The sequence below is a fragment of the Coregonus clupeaformis genome, chromosome 15, assembly GCF_020615455.1.
Source record: "Coregonus clupeaformis isolate EN_2021a chromosome 15, ASM2061545v1, whole genome shotgun sequence".
Taxonomy (NCBI): domain Eukaryota; kingdom Metazoa; phylum Chordata; class Actinopteri; order Salmoniformes; family Salmonidae; genus Coregonus; species Coregonus clupeaformis.
Genome location: NC_059206.1, coordinates 9,616,375 through 9,640,864, shown reverse-complemented (window position 1 = coordinate 9,640,864; position 24,490 = coordinate 9,616,375). Strand labels below are relative to the sequence as shown.

At 46.5% G+C, this 24,490-nt stretch overlaps 1 protein-coding gene across 1 annotated transcript in view; it reads right to left on the bottom strand.

The window, feature by feature from the left end:
- LOC121581917 (WD repeat-containing protein 7-like) overlaps positions 1-24,000 on the bottom strand; it is a 380,643-nt gene extending 356,643 nt beyond the window's left edge. Inside the window, 9 exon segments of the mRNA XM_041897319.2 lie at positions 1,829-1,931; positions 6,177-6,322; positions 6,609-6,728; positions 7,017-7,093; positions 7,740-7,914; positions 11,290-11,368; positions 13,168-13,274; positions 20,419-20,590; positions 23,860-24,000. Coding sequence (XP_041753253.2) covers positions 1,829-1,931; positions 6,177-6,322; positions 6,609-6,728; positions 7,017-7,093; positions 7,740-7,914; positions 11,290-11,368; positions 13,168-13,274; positions 20,419-20,577 — 966 coding nt within the window. The 5' untranslated portion in view covers positions 20,578-20,590; positions 23,860-24,000.
- Between the last annotated feature and the right edge of the window lie 490 nt (positions 24,001-24,490).

Genomic DNA, 24,490 nt, shown 5'->3' with positions numbered 1-24,490 from the left:
GTGGATGTGATGAATCTGTGACTGAGAGCTGAGGGCTCCCCCTGCTGGACAGAGCCAGTGTGTGCCTCTCTCCTGTAGCCCCGAGCTTACTGGTGCCTCTAGAGGCTGCTGGTGGAATAGCAGCTCTGGGGTGTAGAGCTCCATGTCTACTCCGCTGGCAGGGTGGCACAGCACCACCATGTCTACCCCCTCACCAGACTCCTCAGTCTGAGGAGAACACGCCCTCCGATCAGGGCCAAGGCCCATTAGGGTGGGGAGGGGAGAGGTGGGGTGAGGTGGGGAGGGGAAGGGTGAGGTGGGGTGGGGTGGGGAGGGGTGGGGTGAGGTGGTGAGGTGGGAAGGTGGGGAGGGGTGAGGTGGGGAGGGGAGGGGTGAGGTGGGGAGGGGTGAGGTGGGGAGGGGTGGGGAGGGGAGGGGTGAGGTGGGGAGGGGTGAGGTGGGGAGGGGTGAGGTGGGGAGGGGTGGGGAGGAGGGTGAGGTGGGGAGGGGTGAGGTGGGGAGGGGTGAGGTGGGGAGGGGAGGGGGTGAGGTGGGGGAGGGGTGAGGTGAGTAGGGGTGAGGTTGGGAGGGTGAGGTGGGGAGGAGGGGTGAGGTGGGGAGGGGTGAGGTGGGGAGGGTGAGGTGGGAGGGGAGGGTGAGGTGGGGAGGGGTGAGGTGAGTAGGGGAGGGTGGGGAGGGTGAGGTGGGGAGGGGGTGGGGAAGGGAGGGGGTGGGGAGGGGTGAGGTTGGGAGGGGTGAGGTGGGGAGGGGTGGGGATGAGGTTGGGAGGGGTGAGGTGGGGAGGGGTGAGGTGGGGAGGGGTGAGGTGGGGAGGGAGGGGTGAGGTGGGGAGGGGGTGGGGAAGGGAGGGGTGGGGAGGGGTGAGGTGAGGAGGGGTGGGGAGGGGTGGGGTGAGGTGGGGAGGGGTGAGGTGAGGTGGGGAGGTGAGGTGAGGTGAGGTGAGGTGGGGAGGGGTGAGGTGGGGTAGGGAGGGGTGAGGTGGGGGAGGTGAGGTGAGGAACAACAGACAGACAAAGACCAAAAGAATAAGAAGAGACATAAAACACAACGGCAGACAGCAAATGAATATAATATATAGACTAAGAAGACTTAAATCCTAAATTAAATACAGTACACACAACACTAGCCTGATCCCAGATCTGTTCGTGCCATCACACAACACTAGCCTGATCCCAGATCTGTTTGTGCCATTCTTGCCAACTCCTTGCCACTCATCGTCACATTTGGCGAGAAAGGAAAAACAGACTGGCTAACAGACTGGCACCCAGGCTAACAGACTGGCACCCAGGCTAACAGACTGGCACCCAGGCTAACAGACTGGCACCCAGGCTAACAGACTGGCACCCAGGCTAACAGACTGGCACCCAGGCTAACAGACTGGCACCCAGGCTAACAGACTGGCACCCAGGCTAACAGACTGGCACCCAGGCTAACAGACTGGCACCCAGGCTAACAGAACAAACCCTAAAAGACAAAACAAGGACATTGACTAACAACATAAGACACTCCGTTATCTAGCTAGAGGACTGATACTGGCCATGTTAATGGCATTAAACATGGGATGGACGGGGTTTTGTTGGACAAAAAGTATTTTCATTACTTCTAAACAGATCTTATTTCTGTCTTTAAACCAGAAAGCTCTTAACATCAGAGTCCCTGAGAGTGAGTGAGTGGTTGTGTGTGAGAGTGAGTGAGTGATTGAGTGAGTGAGTAGTTGTGTGTGGTGTGTGAGAGACAGAGAGAGAGACAGAGAGAGAGACAGAGACAGAGAGAGACAGAGAGAGAGAGAGTGTGTGTGTTCGTGTGATGGATGGAGAGGAGGAGTAACCTGTTTGTCTGTGCGGTCTGCGATGCTGTACACCAGAGGTGGGATGGAGCCCTCAGCAGTCTTCCCTACATCAGTACGGAAGTGCTCACTGGCAGGCAGGCAGCTGAGAGAGAGAGAGAGAGACAGAGAGACAGAGAGACAGAGAAAGAGAGAAAGAGAGAAAGAGAGAAAGAGAGAAAGAGAGACAGAGAGACAGAGAGACAGAGAGACAGAGAGACAGAGAGAGAGAGAGAGAGAGAGAGAGAGAGAGAGAGAGAGAGACAGAGAGAGAGAGAGAGAGAGAGAGAGAGACAGAGAGAGAGAGAGAGACAGAGAGAGAGAGACAGAGAGAGAGAGAGACAGAGAGAGAGAGAGACAGAGAGAGAGAGAGACAGAGAGAGCAGAGACAGAGACACAGAGAGAGAGAGACAGAGAGAGACAGAGAGAGTGAGAGAGAGAGAGACAGAGACAGAGAGAGACAGAGAGACAGAGAGACAGAGAGACAGAGAGACAGAGACAGAGAGACAGAGAGACAGAGAGACAGAGAGACAGCGAGACAGCGAGAGAGGGAACAAACAGAGGTCAGCCCAGTTTAGTTCTTTCTCTCACTGCCTACAATCAACTAAACTAGAACTAACAAATCCAACTGTAAAACACACAAACCTGTAAACAAACACAATCTAACAGGGAAATCCACCTCAGAATGGCTTCTACGTGCCAGTTAGTAAGAAACCTAACAGCCTTTCTGGCTAGTGGTTTCCCAGCTAACCCCAATCCAACTACAACTAAAATCACTAGTCTCAAGTGAAAACCATAGTGGAAAATATCAAAAGGATCCCAGAGCCACTTACCAGACGCACAACATCCAATAGAAGAGGAAATAAAATCAACATTGGTTTAGTCCAGGTATACTCTTATGTTCAACGTGTCCACAAACATGAGCATAGTTGCAAATTGTCTATGCTTCCCGGGAAACTAGTTCCCTTCCACACATGTATCATAGCTGACAGCAATACTGTATATAATCATTGGGAACCAGTCAAAATCAAGGGTGGTAGTCAGTAGTAATGTGAGAAATTGACAATTTTCTTAACGTTCTAACTGCAAATTTTTTTAAATAGTTTTTCAGTTAAACCGATAAGAGAAGTTCATAAAATTCCACAATGCAGCTGTGCTGCAGCCCAGCAACGGTTTGGGTCTCACGGTGATTCCCTTTCAGATGGTTAAGTATTGCACCTGTACTACCGTTACTGTACCTCAACTCCATACAGGACTTCACTGCTGTCGCCTTTCTATGCCATTATTTATTTCCAATCGTTAACGACGATGCCGTAGTGGTGGAGAGTCGACTCCGAAAATAATTGATTCCTCGACTCCTCGCACATCGACTACCGGTGTTAAGACTCCCAATTCTGTGTCAAGAGTCGATTCCACTAGGAATCGACTCCTAAGATTCTGTATTTTTGGAACGGAGGAGACTGATTGGTTGTCGTACTTCCGAGAACACAGACACTTGCATCTTTGATAGCGAGCTAGCCAGGAACGGAGAGAGAGGGGTAGAGGCAGGTCGGCCACCAGGCAGGCAGTCAGGATCGTGCACTAGGCCCATCTATCGGTGTTAATCAAAAGCTGTATCTCGCAGTGCATTATCTTGCGATTTCTTGGCTTGCAATGTCTCGCAACTTCAGTAAAGCAGGGCCTATCATCAATGAATAGGATATTCTGCAGGCAACAGAGCGAAGACTGAACACACACTGGCATCATTAGGGAAGAGAAGGAGCAGGTGAGCCAGCGCGAGGGAGAGAGAGAGAGAGAAGAGGGGCAGCCACAATGAACCCTGTGCATACAGTGCATTCGGAAAGTATTCCGACCCCTTGACCTTTTCCACATTTCGTTACATTACAGCCTTGTTCTAAAATGGATTAAATTGTTTTTTTCAATCTACACACAATGACAAAGCAAAAACAGGTTTTTAGAAATGTTTGCTAATTTAATAAAAATCTAAAACTGACATTTACATAAGTAAATCAGACCCTTTACTGTTGAAGCACCTTTGGCAGCGATTACAGCCTCGAGTCTTCTTGGGTATGACGCTACAAGCTTGGCACACCTGTATTTGGGGAGTTTCTCCCATTCTTCTCTGCAGATCCTCTCAAGCTCTGTCAGGTTGGATGGGGAGCTTCGCTGCACAGCTATTTTCAGGTCTCTCAAGAGATGTTCGATCAGGTTCAAGTCCAGGCTCTGGCTGGGCCACTCAAGGACATTCAGAGACTTGTCCCGAAACCACTCCTGCGTTGTCTTGGCTGTGTGATTAGGGTCATTGTCCTGATGGAAGGTGAACCTTTGCCCCAGTCCGAGGTCCTGAGCGCTCTGGAGCAGGTTTTCATCAAGGATCTCTCAGTACTTTGCTCTGTTCATCTTTGCCTCGATCCTGACTAGTCTCCCAGTCCCTGCCGCTGAAAATCATCCCCACAGCATAATGCTGCCACCACCATGCTTCACCGTAGGGATGGTGCCAGGTTTCCTCCAGACGTGACGCTTGGCATTCAGGCCAAAGAGTTCAATCTTGGTTTCATCAGACATGAGAATGTTGTTTCATCAGGTGCCTTTTGGCAAACTCCAAGCGGGCTGTCATGTACCTTTTACTGAGGAGTGGCTTCCGTCTGGCAACTCTACCATTAAGGCCTGATTGGTGGAGTGCTGCAGAGATGGTTGTAGTCAGGTATGTGCCTTTCCAAATCATGTCCAATCAATTGAATTTACCACAGGTGGACTCCAATCAAGTTGTAGAAACATCTCAAGGATGATCAATAGAAACAGGATGCACCTGAGCTCAGTTTCGAGTCTCATAGCAAAGGGTCTGAATACTTATGTAAATAAGGTATTCTTTTTTTTTTTTAAACCTGTTTTCGCTTTGTCATTATGGGGTATTGTGGGTAGATTGATGAGGATTTTTTTTTTCTTTAATCGATTTTGGAATAAGGCTGTAACGTGACAAAATGTGGAAAAATGGAAGGGGTCTCAATACAGCAGTATAACAGACACCATAATAACAGACACCATAATAACAGACAACGGTATAACAGACAACAGTATAACAGACACCATAATAACAGACAACGGTATAACAGACAACATAACAGACAACAGTATAACAGACACCAGTATAACAGACACCAGTATAACAGACAGCAGTATAACAGACAGCAGTATAACAGACAGCAGTATAACAGACAGCACAGTATAACAGACACCATAATAACAGACACCATAATAACAGACAACATAACAGACAACAGTATAACAGACACCAAAATAACAGTATATCAGACACCATAACAGACAACAGTATAACAGACAACAGTATATCAGACACCATAACAGACAACAGTATAACAGACAGCAGTATAACAGACAGCAGTATAACAGACACCATAATAACAGACAACATAACAGACAACAGTATAACAGACACCATAATAACAGACAACATAACAGACAACAGTATAACAGACACCATAATAACAGACACCATAACAGACAACAGTATAACAGACAACAGTATAACAGACAGCAGTATAACAGACACCATAATAACAGACAACATAACAGACAACAGTATAACAGACAGCAGTATAACAGACACCATAATAACAGACAACATAACAGACAACAGTATAACAGACACCATAATAACAGACAACATAACAGACAACAGTATAACAGACACCATAATAACAGACACCATAACAGACAACAGTATAACAGACAACAGTATAACAGACAACAGTATAACAGACACCATAACAGTATAACAGACAACAGTATAACAGACACCAGTATAACAGACAACAGTATAACAGACAACAGTATAACAGACAACAGTATAACAGACAACATAAATACAGTATAACAGACACCATAATAACAGACACCATAATAACAGACAACATAACAGACAACAGTATAACAGACACCAAAATAACAGTATATCACAATAACAGACAACAGTATAACAGACAACAGTAGCATAACGACAACAGTATAACAGACAGCAGTATAACAGACACCATAATAACAGACAACATAACAGACAACAGTATAACAGACACCATAACAGACAGCAGTATAACAGACAGCAGTATAACAGACACCATAATAACAGACAACATAACAGACAACAGTATAACAGACACCATAACAGTATAACAGACAACAGTATAACAGACACCAGTATAACAGACACCAGTATAACAGACAACATAACAGACAACAGTATAACAGACAGCAGTATAACAGACACCATAAATACAGTATAACAGACACCATAATAAATCTCTCCTATACAGTTTATTTTGTTCCTCCTCACCTAGCGGGGAGCTTGTAGATGTAGGAGCATCCGTCCTCTGTCCAGATGATGACCTTGTCAGCAGCGATGAAGTCTCCTCCTGTCCAGGACTGGTCGTTCTCACTGGGCACGGAGCACAGCAGGGAATAGTCCCCTGCATCAAACACCTGACACACACACATTTCAGGATATGTTAGTCAAAGATTAGGAGTTGTTGCAACCCCATGCCAAAGACTCAAACAAAGCTACGCTAACCGTAGCCTATTCCCAGATCTATTTGTGCCGTCTTGCCAACTCCTACTGTCATATTGACAACAACCAGACGAGTTGGTTATAGAGCATCAACAGATCTTGGACCAGGCTTAAATCTAAGGGTCTACAGTGTGATTCTATGAATGTTCCAACCGGGGGGCAGTAAGGGAGACCCAGGGAGCATGCCATCCAGCCTCTTACCCTCCAGTACTTGGAGCAGACCACCAGCAGAGAGAGCTGTGTGAAGGTGCAGAAAGAGATGCTCTGACAGCCCCCACAGTAGATGGGCTTAGACTCTTCCTCAAACACTGGGTCCAGGTCCTGGTGGGGACAGGGAGAAACACACACTTAGATGGGACTGAACACTGTTCTTTATTTCCATCCCCCTTAGCGACCCAGCTAATGTTCTGGGGGGGTCCACGAAAACCACATTAGAGCCATAAGAGACATTTGAATTGTCTGCATGTGTCCCAGTAACTCTAAAAATCAGTCCCAATAGTCATGATATTAGCTGGAACAAATCCTGGTTAATATGAGCACAGTGTGGTAGCTAACAGTATGATCATAACGACATCCAGTCGTGGGTGATGTGCCTCAGTCCCACTCTACCTGCATCCTGCTGAGATCCTGTGTGATGATCCACACCTTCAGTATCCCACTGACTGATACCGCTACCACGGTGTCCTCTGAAAATATATCACAGGCATTGTCAGTCTAACAGTGACTATATTTGTTTAATAATAAGTGCTTTTTGCAAAAGAAGAATTGGGGTGATAATGCCATGTACAAATCTAATTCGGTCGTGAGCACAGACAAATACATTTTAGTCTGAGTAGTTTTAAGGCAGGAGTTTACAGTTAGCATCAACTATCAACGGCTCAATACAGACATACTGACCATGACGGTTGAACAACGTTACCATAATCAATAGAGCTCTAACTAATAGGGCTTTAGTAGTGTTAGTGGACTGTTCCTAGACGATCGCTAGAGTGGCTGATGTTAGCCGCGGTGGTGGACTAGGGGCGCAAAGTTCAGTTAAAGTTCAGTTACATTTTCAGAAATCCCAGTTAGAGGATTCCCTCCCTGCTTATTCCCTACTGATTTCTGGCAATCATCCAACCGGGATCTTTGAAAAACCTGGGAAAGTTCCTGAAATTTTGGAACCCTATGGTTGACTGACCTTGTGTGTGTGTGTGTGTGTGTGTGTGTGTGTTTTTTTTTTTTTTTTTTTTGTGTGTGTGTGTGTGTGTGTGTGTGTGTGTGTGTGTGTGTGTGTGTGTGTGTGGTGTGAGCGTATGATGCATAGCATAGTATTGTATGAAGTTGACTGACCTTGTGTGCGATGTGAGTGTATGATGCTCATGGAGCTGATCCAATCAGGAGAGATCTTAGAGAGGAGGGAGTAGAGGACCTCAAGGCTGGTGGCGTCCACCACTAGGATCTCTGGGTAATGTCCGTTACACAGCAGACGGCCCTCACGCTGCGTACCGATGGTGAACTGGTAGAACTAGACAGAGGAGAGGAGCAGAGGGAGGGTTGGGGTTAGTGCCAAGGCTAGTAGCAGCTATGATCTCTGGGTAATGTCAGTTTCACAGCAGACGGCCCTCACGCTGGATACCGATGGTGAACAGGTAGAACTAGGTTGAGGACAGGACCAGTGACAGACTCATAAAGGAGACAATATAAACAATGGACTAGTGATAATGTCAGGGTTTCACTAGCCACGTCGCCAACCAGGTTTCCCTCAAATGGGAATCCTGGGGAATTTCCGGAGACACTTGAAACCCTACCTCTTTAAGGAATACCTGGAATAGTATAAAAGTAATCCTTCTTCCCCCACCCCCCATAAAAAAAAGAAAAAATAAAGTGGTTGTCCCACTTGCTATCATAAGTTGAATGCACCAATTTGTAAGTCGCTCTGGATAAGAGCATCTGCTAAATGACGTAAATGTAAAAAGTTCCATGGCAGAAAACAGCTAAAGAGGGGTGGTGTCACGGTGTAAATCAGTGACACCTCGCAACACATAAAACCAATCAAATGCCTTTGTTGGGCGGAGCTCCAAAAGGTGCTCGCTAGATTAGTGCCGTAGGAGCAACAGTGCGTGAGGACTAAACATGCCAACAAAACAAGCACTGGTGAAAAAATAGTTTATAACGTTTGCAGTACGCTGGTTTTCACAGCATTTCTCTGTTATTTCCAGATGAAATAAAAGCTGCAGCAAGAGGGGAGAAATGGTCTACAATGTCGGCAATATAAATATTTTGATGTGACAGTTGGCCGTAAAGGCTAGCGTGAGGGACAGGTAGAAGCTAGCCACAATGAGGATCAAGTCAGCTAACCTTGTAAGCTACCGAGGTATAACTAACTAGCTAGTTACTTCAATTTCCCTCCCGACTATAAAACCAACTAAATCTTAATAAAAAAAACGGCATATTATTGACCTAAAAGGTTAGCTGTGTTAGCACAGTCGCTAGCAGGGTCAGTGATACATAGCGCAACCATGTACTGTTTATCTATGGGAAAACAGCAATTATTTTTGCACGCAACATTGCTAAAATGAATTAAATAAAATGACCCTCATAAAATGTTACCTGTAATGCTCATCTCCTGTAGCCTAGTTGTCATGTCCTTATTTTGATACTGTACCTAAATTACAAGGGTTGGATTTGCACTAAACGATTTTATGTCAGCACTTAAAAAGGCATGTACAAAATCTGGTACACGGTTTGCCTCATATACCTTGTCTACTGGTATCATTTTAAAATTGGAGAACTTACATGTATAGCTCAACATGTAAACAATGTGTGAGTTTAGAGTTTGAAATCAAATCAAATGTTATTTGTCATATGCTTCGTCAAGAAAAGGAGTAGACAGTGAAATGCTTACTTACGGGACCTTCCCAACAACGCAGAGAGAGAAAAATAACGCAAGGAATAAAAACAAAATGAGTACCGATAACTAGGCTATATACACGAGGTACCAGGTAATAACTTGGCTATATACACGAGGTACCAGGTAATAACTTGGCTATATACACGAGGTACCAGGTAATAACTTGGCTATATACACGAGGTACCAGGTAATAACTAGGCCATATACACGAGGTACCAGGTAATAACTTGGCTATATACACGAGGTACCAGGTAATAACTAGGCTATATACACGAGGTACCAGGTAATAACTTGGCTATATACACGAGGTACCAGGTAATAACTTGGCTATATACACGAGGTACTAGGTAATAACTTGGCTATATACATGGGGTACCAGGTAATAACTTGGCTATATACACGAGGTACCAGGTAATAACTTGGCTATATACACGAGGTACCAGGTAATAACTAGGCTATATACACAGAGGTACCAGGTAATAACTTGGCTATATACACGAGGTACCAGGTAATAACCTATATACACGAGGTACCAGGTAATAACTAGGCTATATACACGAGGTACCAGGTAATAACTTGGCTATATACACGAGGTACCAGGTAATAACTTGGCTATATACACGAGGTACTAGGTAATAACTTGGCTATATACACGAGGTACCAGGTAATAACTTGGCTATATACACACGAGGTACCAGGTAATAACTTGGCTATATACACGAGGTACCAGGTAATAACTTGGCTATATACACGAGGTACCAGGTAATAACTTGGCTTATATACACGGGGTACCAGTACCGAGTCTATGATAACTTGGCTATATACACAGGGTACCAGTACCGAGTTGATGTGCAGGGGTACGAGGTAATTGAGGTAGATATGTACATATAGGTAGGGATAAAGTGACTAGGCAACAGGATAGATAATAAACAGTAGCAGCAGTGTATGTGATGAGTCAAAAGAGTTCAATGCAGATAGTTAAATAGTTAACCAACAGCTACCCAGACTAACTATTTAGCAGTCGTATGGCTTGGGGGTAGAAGCTGTTCAGGGTCCTGTTGGTTCCAGACTTGGTGGACTGGTACCACTTGCCATGCGGTAGCAGAGAGAACAGTATATGACTTGGGTGGCAGTTGTTTTAGCTCCACTTTCAATTTCAATAAATATAACTCACAGAATGTCGACCACACCTGAAATGTAACATCCAATCAAAATATTGCCCAGCGGACCATTCAAGGAGGCGTGACCACAACTTGATTTTGGAGGTATGGCAACGTGAGACTAGGGTTTCACATCAGACAGCAGACTGCGTACTGATGGTGAACAGGTAGAACTAGGCAGAGGACAGGACAGGGTGTCAATTAGACTCTTCGAAGAGACACAGTATACACCATGGACTAGTGATAGGTCATGAGACTAGTGATATACATTTACATTTACGTCATTTAGCAGATGCTTTTATCCAGAGCGACTTACAAATTGGTGCATTCACCTTATAGCCAGTGGGATAACCACTTTACAATATGTTTTTTTGTTTGTTTTTTTCCTCTTTGGGGTGGGGTAAGGGGGGGTAGATAGGTCATGAGACTAGTAGTGATAGGTCATGAGACTAGTGATAGGTCATGAGACTAGTAGTGATAGGTCATGAGACTAGTAGTGATAGGTCATGAGACTAGTGATAGGTCATGAGACTAGTGATAGGTCATGAGACTAGTGATAGGTCATGAGACTAGTGATAGGTCATGAGAGAGGATTAGGGGATTTGTATACAGAGTTGATAAAATAGGACGTGTGTGGTTTAGAAGGGATGGAGTATAAACCATTAACTCTTTCTCAATCTGTTTCTCCTCAATTCCAGTTCTTTCCTCACTTCCTCCTTGAACCGCTTTCCTCCAAGGAGAGGGGACATGAGGAATCAAGGAAAGAAGAAATGGAAAGAGCCATGGCCTACAGATATGTGGTGAGAAAATGTAGGGTCATATACGTTACCTGGATCCCTGTGTGAGCGCAGGCCAGCTTTGTGAACTCAATACAGCGTCCATCGTTGACATCCCACAAGCACATCTCCCTGCACACAAAGCAGATAGACTACATTAGAGCAGTCACTTCTATTCATTACCACACATCACATACAGGACCAGTCAAATGTTTGGACACACCTGCTCATTCCAGGGGTTTTATTTATTTCTTACTATTTTCTACATTGTAGAATAATAGTGAAGACATCAAAACTATGAAATAACACATATGGAATCATGTAGTAACCAAAAAAAGTGTTAAACAAATCAAAATATATTTTATATTTTATATTCTTCAAAGTAGCCACCCTTTGCCTTGATGACAACTTTGCACACTCTTGGCATTCTCTCAACCAGCTTCACTTGGAATGCTTCTCCAACAGTTTTGAAGGAGTTCCCACATATGCTGAACACTTACTTACTACCCATTACTCACCGTCACTCAGAAGAGTACACACACACACTGAAGTGGGTTGTACACCTAGTGTACTCACTGTGGTGTGGACCTAGTGTACTCACTGTGGTGTAGACCTAGTGTACTCACTGTGGTGTAGACCTAGTGTACTCACTGTGGTGTGGATCTAGTGTACTCACTGTGGTGTGGACCTAGTGTACTCACTGTGGTGTAGACCTAGTGTACTCACTGTGGTGTGGACCTAGTGTACTCACTGTGGTGTGGACCTAGTGTACTCACTGTGGTGTGGACCTAGTGTACTCACTGTGGTGTGGACCTAGTGTACTCACTGTGGTGTGGACCTAGTGTACTCACTGTGGTGTGGACCTAGTGTACTCACTGTGGTGTGAACCTAGTGTACTCACTGTGGTGTGGACCTAGTGTACTCACTGTGGTGTGGACCTAGTGTACTCACTGTGGTGTGGACCTAGTGTACTCACTGTGGTGTGGACCTAGTGTACTCACTGTGGTGTGGACCTAGTGTACTCACTGTGGTGTGGACCTAGTGTACTCACTGTGGTGTGGACCTAGTGTACTCACTGTGGTGTGGACCTAGTGTACTCACTGTGGTGTGGACCTAGTGTACTCACTGTGGTGTAGACCTAGTGTACTCACTGTGGTGTAGACCTAGTGTACTCACTGTGGTGTAGACCTAGTGTACTCACTGTGGTGTGGACCTAGTGTACTCACTGTGGTGTGGACCTAGTGTACTCACTGTGGTGTGGACCTAGTGTACTCACTGTGGTGTGGACCTAGTGTACTCACTGTGGTGTGGACCTAGTGTACTCACTGTGGTGTGGACCTAGTGTACTCACTGTGGTGTGGACCTAGTGTACTCACTGTGGTGTGGACCTAGTGTACTCACTGTGGTGTGGACCTAGTGTACTCACTGTGGTGTGGACCTAGTGTACTCACTGTGGTGTGGACCTAGTGTACTCACTGTGGTGTGGACCTAGTGTACTCACTGTGGTGTGGACCTAGTGTACTCACTGTGGTGTGGACCTAGTGTACTCACTGTGGTGTGGACCTAGTGTACTCACTGTGGTGTGGACCTAGTGTACTCACTGTGGTGTAGACCTAGTGTACTCACTGTGGTGTAGACCTAGTGTACTCACTGTGGTGTAGACCTAGTGTACTCACTGTGGTGTAGACCTAGTGTACTCACTGTGGTGTAGACCTAGTGTACTGACTGTGGTGTAGACCTAGTGTACTCACTGTGGTGTGGACCTAGTGTACTCACTGTGGTGTAGACCTAGTGTACTGACTGTGGTGTAGACCTAGTGTACTGACTGTGGTGTAGACCTAGTGTACTCACTGTGGTGTAGACCTAGTGTACTCACTGTGGTGTAGACCTAGTGTACTCACTGTGGTGTAGACCTAGTGTACTCTACTCACCCACTCTCTGAGGCGCTGACGATGTACTGCTTGTCACTGCAGGGGCTGGCTTTAGACAGGCAGGTGATGGAGGCTGTGTGGCCGAACAACATGGCCCTGGGACTGATCTGAAGACAGCACATGAGACAGTACAGTCAGTCAGGTGAACCACTCAACCCAAAAGGCCACCCGCAGGACAGGACAGGACAGGACAGGACAGGACAGTCACCCTGAGGAACACCACTGTATCCCTTACCCATTAAAGTTCCTCTTATACACTACAGTAACAACATTACACAGTCCACTCAGGAAGTTTGCTCGGCCTACATAAGAGGTAGGCAACTAGATTCAGCCACGGGACGATTTTTTGTTGGAACGAATGGTCGGGTGGCGGGAAAAAAATAAATTTGTACACTGCAAATTGACCAAAACTAAGCTCAAAAATAGGTTTGATTTGTTTTGTAATTAGTTGTTGATAGCAGACGCTCTTATCCAGAGCGACTTACAGTTTTAGTGAGTGCATACATTTTTCATACTGGCCCCCCGTGGGAATCGAACCCACAACCCTGGCGTTGCAAGCGCCATGCTCTACCAACTGAGCTACAGGAGGCCCTACATTATACATTTAAAATGTTTAAGTTCATAAAACATGTACCCGTATCATTACTTAAAACATACAGAGTTTAAGTAATAATAACCATGTTTTTAAAACCACCAACCCCGCTGAGATTAGCTGAGATTATACTTTACAGAGTCAAGTATATTTATCCAGGCCTCAGTTGTCCTTCTCTGATCTATTGAGAGATTCAAGGAACTACCATCGTTAATTACATTCATGCACTTCAAAATGAATTCTGTAACTTTGCCCCAGAAGCATTGAACTGCAGGGCACCCCAACATCATATGAAGGAATGTGCCTACCTGATTTAGGGGACACAGTGAACAGTTGGGAGTTGGGGCCAATTTCATCATAAAATGTTTCCTTGTTGTTCAAATACAGTCTGTGAACAAACTTAACATGTATAAATTGACGGTTCAGATCACAGGATGACGAGGTCATATTTTTTTCCATATTCTGTTCCAGTTAAAAAGGGTTGTTCAGATTCAATTAGATCTGTGGATCATACTTTTTTAATGGCTAGCTCAGAATATGAGCTTTCCAAAAGTTGTTTATATATTATAGAGATCAGTCCTTTTGGGAGGCCAGATAATTTATTTATAAATCCCATCATTGGATGGTTCGGTAGTTGGGTTTCCCAAGGGACTCCATGTTCCAGCATATTGTAGCTGACCTAAGTTGTAAATATAGAAATAATGAGTTGATATCAGTAAGGGTATGGATTCTACCTTTGGACCACTTCGGGGGCTGCAAAAGGCTGACCTCCGGATCGCAAGGCGTTACTGTGAAGTATTGGAGTATGGGCACGCCATTTTGATTCCCAGTTACATTTGTTTTTCAATTTTTAAAGGTCATGACGCCCTCCGTCCTTGACTTTTCCTAAATAAGTCTATATAACACACTGTCGGTGTTAGAATCTTAACATCACAAACAGAACTGGAGTTATAACCAGTTTAAGGAGGGCATGTCATTTTTTAAATGGTTTTCCCCCGTTGCCCCTCCTTCTCCCAACAGTAGGGCCTGCTCCCCTCCTTCTCCCAACAGTAGGGCCTGCTCCCCTCCTTCTCCCAACAGTAGGGCCTGCTCCCCTCCTTCTCCCAACAGTAGGGCCTGCTCCCCTCCTTCTCCCAACAGTAGGGCCTGCTCCCCTCCTTCTCCCAACAGTAGGGCCTGCTCCCCTCCTTCTCCCAACAGTAGGGCCTGCTCCCCTCCTTCTCCCAACAGTAGGGCCTGCTCCCCCTCCTTCTCCCAACAGTAGGGCCTGCTCCCCTCCTTCTCCCAACAGTAGGGCCTGCTCCCCTCCTTCTCCCAACAGTAGGGCCTGCTCCCCTCCTTCTCCCAACAGTAGGGCCTGCTCCCCTCCTTCTCCCAACAGTAGGGCCTGCTCCCTCCTTCTCCCAACAGTAGGGCCTGCTCCCCTCCTTCTCCCAACAGTAGGGCCTGCTCCCCTCCTTCTCCCAACAGTAGGGCCTGCTCCCCTCCTTCTCCCAACAGTAGGGCCTGCTCCCCTCCTTCTCCCAACAGTAGGGCCTGCTCCCCTCCTTCTCCCAACAGTAGGGCCTGCTCCCCTCCTTCTCCCAACAGTAGGGCCTGCTCCCTCCTTCTCCCAACAGTAGGGCCTGCTCCCCCTCCTTCTCCCAACAGTAGGGCCTGCTCCCCTCCTTCTCCCCAACAGTAGGGCCTGCTCCCCCCTTCTCCCAACAGTAGGGCCTGCTCCCCTCCTTCTCCCAACAGTAGGGCCTGCTCCCCTCCTTCTCCCAACAGTAGGGCCTGCTCCTCCTTCTCCCAACAGTAGGGCCTGCTCCTCCTTCTCCCAACAGTAGGGCCTGCTCCCTCCTTCTCCCAACAGTAGGGCCTGCTCCCCTCCTTCTCCCAACAGTAGGGCCTGCTCCCCTCCTTCTCCCAACAGTAGGGCCTGCTCCCCTCCTTCTCCCAACAGTAGGGCCTGCTCCCCTCCTTCTCCCAACAGTAGGGCCTGCTCCCCTCCTTCTCCCAACAGTAGGGCCTGCTCCCCTCCTTCTCCCAACAGTAGGGCCTGCTCCCCTCCTTCTCCCAACAGTAGGGCCTGCTCCCCTCCTTCTCCCAACAGTAGGGCCTGCTCCCCTCCTTCTCCCAACAGTAGGGCCTGCTCCCCTCCTTCTCCCAACAGTAGGGCCTGCTCCCCTCCTTCTCCCAACAGTAGGGCCTGCTCCCCTCCTTCTCCCAACAGTAGGGCCTGCTCCTCTCCTTCTCCCAACAGTAGGGCCTGCTCCCCTCCTTCTCCCAACAGTAGGGCCTGCTCCCCTCCTTCTCCCAACAGTAGGGCCTGCTCCCCTCCTTCTCCCAACAGTAGGGCCTGCTCCCCTCCTTCTCCCAACAGTAGGGCCTGCTCCCCTCCTTCTCCCAACAGTAGGGCCTGCTCCCTCCTTCTCCCAACAGTAGGGCCTGCTCCCCTCCTTCTCCCAACAGTAGGGCCTGCTCCCCTCCTTCTCCCAACAGTAGGGCCTGCTCCCCTCCTTCTCCCAACAGTAGGGCCTGCTCCCCTCCTTCTCCCAACAGTAGGGCCTGCTCCGCTCCTTCTCCCAACAGTAGGGCACGCTCCCCTCCTTCTCCCAACAGTAGGGCCTGCTCCCCCTCCTTCTCCCAACAGTAGGGCCTGCTCCCCTCCTTCTCCCAACAGTAAGGCCTGCTCCCCTCCTTCTCCCAACAGTAGGGCCTGCTCCCCTCCTTCTCCCAACAGTAGGGCCTGCTCCTCTCCTTCTCCCAACAGTAGGGCCTGCTCCCCTCCTTCTCCCAACAGTAGGGCCTGCTCCGCTCCTTCTCCCAACAGTAGGGCACGCTCCCCTCCTTCTCCCAACAGTAGGGCATGCTCCCCTCCTTCTCCCAACAGTAGGGCACGCTCCCCTCCTTCTCCCAACAGTTCAAAGTGCAGTGCCCAGCTGATAATCACCCTGATAATTGCCTCGAAACTGAACCTAAACTATACCGAAACTAACTTCACACATATAACAGATTAAATAAATGAAGTATGATGGGGGAGAATGGGTGAGTTGATGAGCGAGAGGCTGCGAACGATGCATAATTATGTAATCACCAGTTGTGAATGAAGAAGGCCATTCTATTGTATTGAGCTATTCTAATAATAATAATAATAATAATAATAATAATCTCAAAATGGTACGTACCCTATATATCAGTCTGCTCTGGCCTACTTGGAGTACACAGTGAGAGTGTGAATAAATTACAATGGCAAGAAGACCAAGAGCGCTGCTACAAGATCTGGATGGAAACCACTCAGACGGTGGGGAAGAAATGAATCATGACATCACTGACGATTATTCTTCTGATTCCGAGCCTCAGCCTGAACCTACACCTCCGAGGCCTGAGCACAAAAAAGCCAGAACGGTGCCCGCGCCACCACCAAATGAAAAACGGTGAGACGGGAGAGAGGAAGGGACGGCCCCCGTTTGGAATAGAACTAGCCGGTGACAATGCTATGGCCGATTATCAGCACAAAATTACCATCACTGAGAGAGAGTAGGCCTTAAAATCTCAAGCAAAAAAAAAAACACATTAGCAAAGCACACACCAGCTTTTTTTGTTACAAGACATGGACATGCTACAGCACATCAGGGACTGCACTGTGGCTGAGGCGCACCGGGAGCAAGGAGACACCGCCTGGGATCAGGGACTGCCCTGTGGCTGAGGCGCACCGGGAGCAAGGAAACACCGCCTGGGATCAGGGACTGCCCTGTGGCTGAGGTGCACCGGGAGCAAGGAGACACCGCCTGGGATCAGGGACTGCACTGTGGCTGAGGCGCACCGGGAGCAAGGAGACACCGCCTGGGATCAGGGACTGCCCTGTGGCTGAGGCGTACCGGGAGCAAGGAGACACCGCCTGGGATCAGGGACTGCCCTGTGGCTGAGGTGCACCGGGAGCAAGGAGACACCGCCTGGGATCAGGGACTGCCCTGTGGCTGAGGCGTACCGGGAGCAAGGAGACACCGCCTGGGATCAGGGACTGCCCTGTGGCTGAGGCGTACCGGGAGCAAGGAGACACCGCCTGGGATCAGGGACTGCCCTGTGGCTGAGGCGCACCGGGAGCAAGGAGACACCGCCTGGGATCAGGGACTGCACTGTGGCTGAGGCGTACCGGGAGCAAGGAGACACCGCCTGGGATCAGGGACAGCCCTGTGGCTGAGGTGTACCGGGAGCAAGGAGACACTGCCTGGGCTCTGTCTGTTGATGAGCTGGAAGCGTTCATTTCAATCCTGTATGTCCGTGGAGCATTCGGTGGAAAGAGCGTGTATATGGAGAGCTTCTGGTCAGACATGTATGGGATACTATTCTTTGGAGAGATCACGTCACGGGATCGCCTCAGAGAGATCATACGTTACCTCAGTTTTTATTACAAAGAAACGAGAACGTGAAGCCTGGAAACCGACAAATTCGCCATGGGTATCCAACTTATAAATAATTGACAATTTTTCCTGCCGTCATATCTAAACTTATATTCATCATAAGGCCATTATTGCTTTTGTGCTGATTATCACTATTTATCCAGCACACTTGGTGCTTATAATGATGTTTAGGCTACCAGTCTATAATCTAAATGCAGTCTATAATCTAAATCTTCACAGTAATTCATCATGGCCTGTAGGCCGTCCTCCCTGGGAGATAATTGCTATAGCAATCAACAGAAGAAGAAAAATAAAGAAATACTATTGTGTAGTAAGAAGCCCCCTGTTGGACTGGCCATCTCTCTTTAGCAGTAGCATTAATAAACTAATTGTAGGGGAATAGCTTCCAATTTCTATTGCCATATTTAGCCCATGTAGGGATTCAATGCGCTGTAGCCCCACAAGGAAGCAGCGCTAGTACGTTTGTCACCTCAACATTGTCCATTAATTGGCGTGGTGTTATCACTGTGTTAATGTCCTCCCGTTCCATAGGAAATATTATAATAACAACAACAAAGTCCAATGCTCAGCAATAAATGTTCCTTGTAGCCACTCGATGGGGTGTCCTAGTCATTGTCTTATGCTGAGGGCAGCATCATAGCCGCCATATGCTCGGCTGCGTGATGTGCACGGATAGCATTCCGGAATGTTGAGCCAGTCACATTGGGATTCCATCTGTCGCCTCATCCCCTTGTGCGTTGGGTTTGATGTGATTCTCGAAGAAGTCTCGAGCCTCCTTGGCAGTGGAAAATGTGTGTTGTGTTCCGAAAGGTCAAGATGAGTTTTGCCGGGTGGATGAAGCCGCATCTCAGGTTTAGCTGGCGCAGCTGGGATCTCAACTCGCTGTAGGTCGCCCTCCGTTTCAGCAGATCCTCTTCTTAGCATAGGTCAGAGCCCCCGATTCCATTGCAAGACGAACAATTCGCTGTTTGACTTAAAAACTGTGGATTCGCACAATTATACAGCGAGACCACAGGAGGCTGCTGAGGGGAGGACGGCCCATTATAATAATGGCTGGAATGGAGTGGATGGAATGGTATCAAACATGGTTTCCGTGTGTTTGATGAGCTCGATACCGTTCCATTTAATCCGTTCCAGCCATTACTATGAGCCCGTCCTCCCCAATTAAAGGTGCTACCAACCTCCTGTGAGCAAGACCCATTCTGAAGAGGACCTGTGCGGTGCACAACGTTAATTAGAGGCATGGGACCCAGCTTCTCCCCGAGCCGACTAGGTGAAAAATCTGTCGATGTGCCCTTGAGCAAGGCACTTAACCCTAATTGCTCCTGTAAGTCGCTCTGGATAAGAGCGTCTGCTAAATGACAAAAAAAAAAAAAAAAATGAATTTGGGTTGCCCGCTTCCATGCCAGTTTCAAGTCCTACGACCCGCACATTGAATTTACGGGAAATATTTTCAAGTGATTCCATTTTCTAATTTTGGGAGATTGATTGCACCTTCTGGTTTAGCTCGCGCTGTTTCCAGGTCATGGAGTTGCACCTCTGTCGCATTGGCTGCCTTCTCCAAACTTTCCACTTTAGTTGAATAGGCATCCACTTCAGAAGTGAGCAACGTGAGTGATTAATTTACCTGTTTTAATTGCATGTCGAGGGCAGAGATAATCTCCTCACAAACAATCTCTCGGATAGCTCTTTCTGCTGTCTGGTGTTGAGAGCCGCCAAGTTCCCACAGGTGAATTGTGGACGGACAGATTATGCTATCTGCTGGAGCGAAATACACCTGCTAGTATTTCTTTTTTCATACAATGAATGTCCCACACCTTAACATGGTGTTGACAACTGACCATTTTGTTAATTCATAGTAATTTTGCAAAAGAAAGCCCCGATAAGGCCACACGTTTGATTTCATCCCTTGATTACATTGAGACTGGATCACATGTTTTTTTATTTGTCTGAATAATTGGGAACAGATTTCCTAAATGAAACCCTGGTGATTTTACAATCTTTTATGACCAAAACTAAAATCCTCCCAAAAACTTTGCGCCCCTCCCCACTCTTGTTGGACGTTTTTTGCCCGCGGGCCGCCTGTTGCCGATCTCTGGCCTCTCGTATGCAGTTTCAAAACATTTTGCTACATTACACCACACTGAAGACAACCCTGATGATGCACAGAGTCCATGTTTGACCAGAATGAGTGCCATGTTTTCCTTCTGGCCAAAACGCAAGTTTGGAGGTCAAAGGTCATGTCAGGCTTACCTCGAGGTCGGAGGTCATGTCCCAGATGCAGATCTGTCCGTCATGGCAGCCGGTGATGATGGTGGTGAGGTCATCCATGACCAGCAGGCTGGAGATGCAGTGAGTGGGCGCCGTACGGCCCCACAGCACTATGGGTAAAACCAGGCTGTTTCCTGACATTTTCTCTGTTGACCTGTAGAGGAGAGAGACGGGAGAGGGGGAGAGAGGAAGAGAGTTAAGGAGCTTACAAATGGAGTTGCACACATGAGACAGTTCATGATACTATATACCATTGGTGATAACATTGGTGGGATGACACTAGACAAGGTGGCATTGAGGGCAAGTGATCATTATTGAAGGGCAGACCATAGACTTTTCATTAGTGGGTGACGTACCATTAGGTTCAGAGTTACTATCGGCACGTCAGAGTAGTTTCAGATCAATTCCCCACTTTCCAGTAACCTCTTCACAAATCTATGGTCAATAGTTGGGGGTCATCAAATAAACATTGAGTGTCACAATAGCCTTTACACAATAGTAATATAGTGACAGGGATCCAAATGGAGTAGGGTTAGTTTCAGGAAGCAACGCAAAACAGGAATTTTCTCCAATGACAAAGACTGAGAGACCATTACCAAGACATAACACAGAAAAGCAGAACCGACTCCCAACTTTAGGTCAGACTGCTATCATGACCGATAACTGAAAACCCATAAATCACATTCAAAATCCAGATACAAAAAGAGAGTTACAATAGTTAAAATAGCCTCTTGAAAACTAATTAATTGGCATCCGTTTGATGTGCGTTATACAAATCGTTCACCTATTGAACACTACTGCTCAGTAGTGACACAGCTCTCACACATTTGTCATATCGAGCTGTCTCCAGCTGTGGACATACCCATGACATTTTATATGGTCCTGAACAAAGGAATAGTCTCCCCTATTTATTGCTAAATTATTTTGTTCCACACATTTTTATTGCAAGATTTCTACTGGTCAACATCCTTCCAAAGAAGCTGACATAAATGTCCAGACAATGTGAAAATAATTCCTAATAGTCTAGCCACAACTTTTAATAGCCATAGAGAGTAGGGGCATATCTGCATTCTTATAGAAAGCTGAAAATACACAGGCTAGGCCTAAGTCAAGTGTCATTCAGTGTCAAAGTTTAAATCAGCAGTACAATACCTTGTGATACACTCATGAGTTGTCTCAGTCAGAGCAAACCTCAGCCTGCGAAACATCACTTTCATCTTCACCAGTTGTATGAGCTTCATTTTGGATAATATTCCCCGTTTCGCAGTGATAATGCTTCTGTAGCGCCACAACTCCTCTGCTCTCAGCCCAAAGGACTAGCACTGGTCAGCGCCACAAACTCCTCTGCTCTCAGCCCAAAGGACTAGCACTGGTCAGCGCCACAAACTCCTCTGCTCTCAGCCCAAAGGACTAGCACTGGTCAGCGACACACACTGCTTCGCTTTCAAAGTCTACCACAAATCTCTCCACAGGCTTTCAGAGTTAAATCAATATGTCACAAGCAGCAGCGTGCCACAACGGTAGAACAGTGAGTCAGTGAAGTGAGGGTGATCCATAGCACCACATAGGGCTCTGGGTCAAAAGTAGTGCACTATGTAGGGAATAGGGTGTGATTCAGGACACAAGGTGCGATTCAGGACATAGCCTATGTGATGTACAGAACAGCTAGTGCCGTCTGTGACATGCTGAAATGTCAGGGCATGGGGTATTTGTAGCCTATGTGTTTATTGTTTTTGTGTTAGCACACTGTTTCATGATCACTTTTTGTTTCTTTCAATGTGGATAGGTTAGATTACACAACAACATGCAGCTGCATCTATAACAGACGAGGAGGACAGAGCATTGGGAGAACTGAGGTGGCAGGCTGCAACAGACAACAACGTCCGGCCTAGGCACAGGATGAGCCCCTCAAGACGCCTAGGACAACCAAGAAGGTGATCATTTTGTGTGCAATGCATTGGTATTAAAAAGGTACCTTACTGTGTCATGTAAGCTTGTATCTCTTTGAAAGAACAGCATGACAAGTCCAGTATCAGGTAGCTTGCTTTGTAGAATGACATTTGATACCATAACCACTCTATTCTTTGGTGATGTGGCCCTATAAAATCAGTTGTTTTCTTTTCTACCTGATTCCATTTCGTTTTTTTCCCGGTTTCCATGTTCCTGTTTTTTTTTTTCAGGGTTTCGCTCTCAAAATCACACCTTTTAATAGAAAACAACTACATTGGATGTCCACAACAATGCTTAAACCGCTTATGGAGACCACTTGATTTTTGGTTGTTGTTAGGCCAACCCTTTAAATCCAGTGTGCAGCACGTATGATGGTAGAGTTTGCTAAACAAATAACCACTGGATTTATGCAAATAATCATGATATCATTCTACAATATAACCAGTCTACTTAGTAGTTAACATTTAATTGATTAAAAGCTTTTCCATATACCAGAATAATTTTCATTAGCATCACCGCTAACTGCTAAACAAACTAGCCAAGGCAGACGGGAAATTATCGTTTTCTCTTCAGAAAGTTGCAGGAAATACGAATCACTGATGCATTCTGTTCTTGTCTTATGATACATTTATTAATTTGACAGAGTTCAATACATGTAGTTGATGTCCTACTAAGTTCAATACCTTTTTGAATATTGTTGAATTCCGTTGTATTGTATGGATTCCATAAAGCGGATTTTTTAGGGTCCTAGAATACCAACCGGCAGCCTGGGAAACAGTGCGGTAGCTAGTTAACGTTAGCTACAAAGGCTGAATGATGACACCATGCCAAGTAGCTTACCCGAAACGTCCACTCACTAGCCTATCTTTCCAAGCACAGAGAACAAGTGAATCCACAATACTGTTTTGAAACACCCTGACAGATGTTAGTGCCTTTAAAAATCAGCAAGACAGGGTACTTCAAGTGTAGGTTAATGTAATGAATGCAGTCAGTCTACCATGAACTGTGTGCAGATGACAGAACAGAAGATCTTGCGCAAAATCATTCAATGAATGACAAACAACCACACCAGCCTGCCTGTTCAGACAGAGGTTTGGGTCCATGAAATAACGAGATCACGGAGTTGTTTATCATGTAACTAGGTTATTACACACCTTGGTTGCAAATCGTTGACAGCTAACAACAGTCGCGTGATAATCTTATTAGCCAGCTAACGATGGGTTGACACAGATGAGCTAGCTAGCACATGAGACTTTGAGAGACACTATCATAGCTAGCTATGATATCTAAGTATGCCAGTGTGTGAGTAACACTTCGTGTAGCAGTATTATTCACTGTATTGCATACCTTAGCGAAACTGTTGGCTTCGCTAGCAGATGATAGCTAGCTAGCTGACAACATTAAAGCACCTGTATGTCGTAACTTCCTGGTTAGCAAGATAGCTAAAATTGACAAACACAGCTAAACGCTTACCTGTGACAGGTTCTACTGGAACATTTACTTTTATTGGGAACAGTATTGATGAAATCCTCGGTCAGTGTAGGTCATCAGTATTGTAATTCGTCTTGTTTTTTACACTCTGGCTCTGCAGATCCTCTCTAGTCAGCTGATTACGCGACAGCTTTTGGCGTTGCCGTCAATCGATATTACTGCAGTAAACACTAACGTCTCGCGCTGGCAGCCATCTTGGTTGTGGCAAGTGGATATTCATAAAGGTAATCAATCCAGTTCTAGGGCTGCAGGTGGAGCACATGTCCCAGTGCTGGGGTTAGTGATGTATAAAACTTTATTTTTTATTTTTTTAAACGGGTATATGTGTGTGTGGGTGGAGTAGCCTTCTCCACCCACCACTGAACAATAATGTCATTGTCATATGAAAAAAACCAAAAAACATGGAGAACAGCAAAACAGTGACCGCAGTACCCCCAAGCCATAAGACACCTGAACAGCTAATCATGGCTACCCGGACTATTTGCACTGCCACCCCACCCCCTTCTTTTACGCTGCTGCTACTCTGTTAATTATTTATGCATAGTCACTTTAACTCTACCCACATGTACATATTACCTCAATTACCTCGACTAACCGGTGCCCCCGCACATTG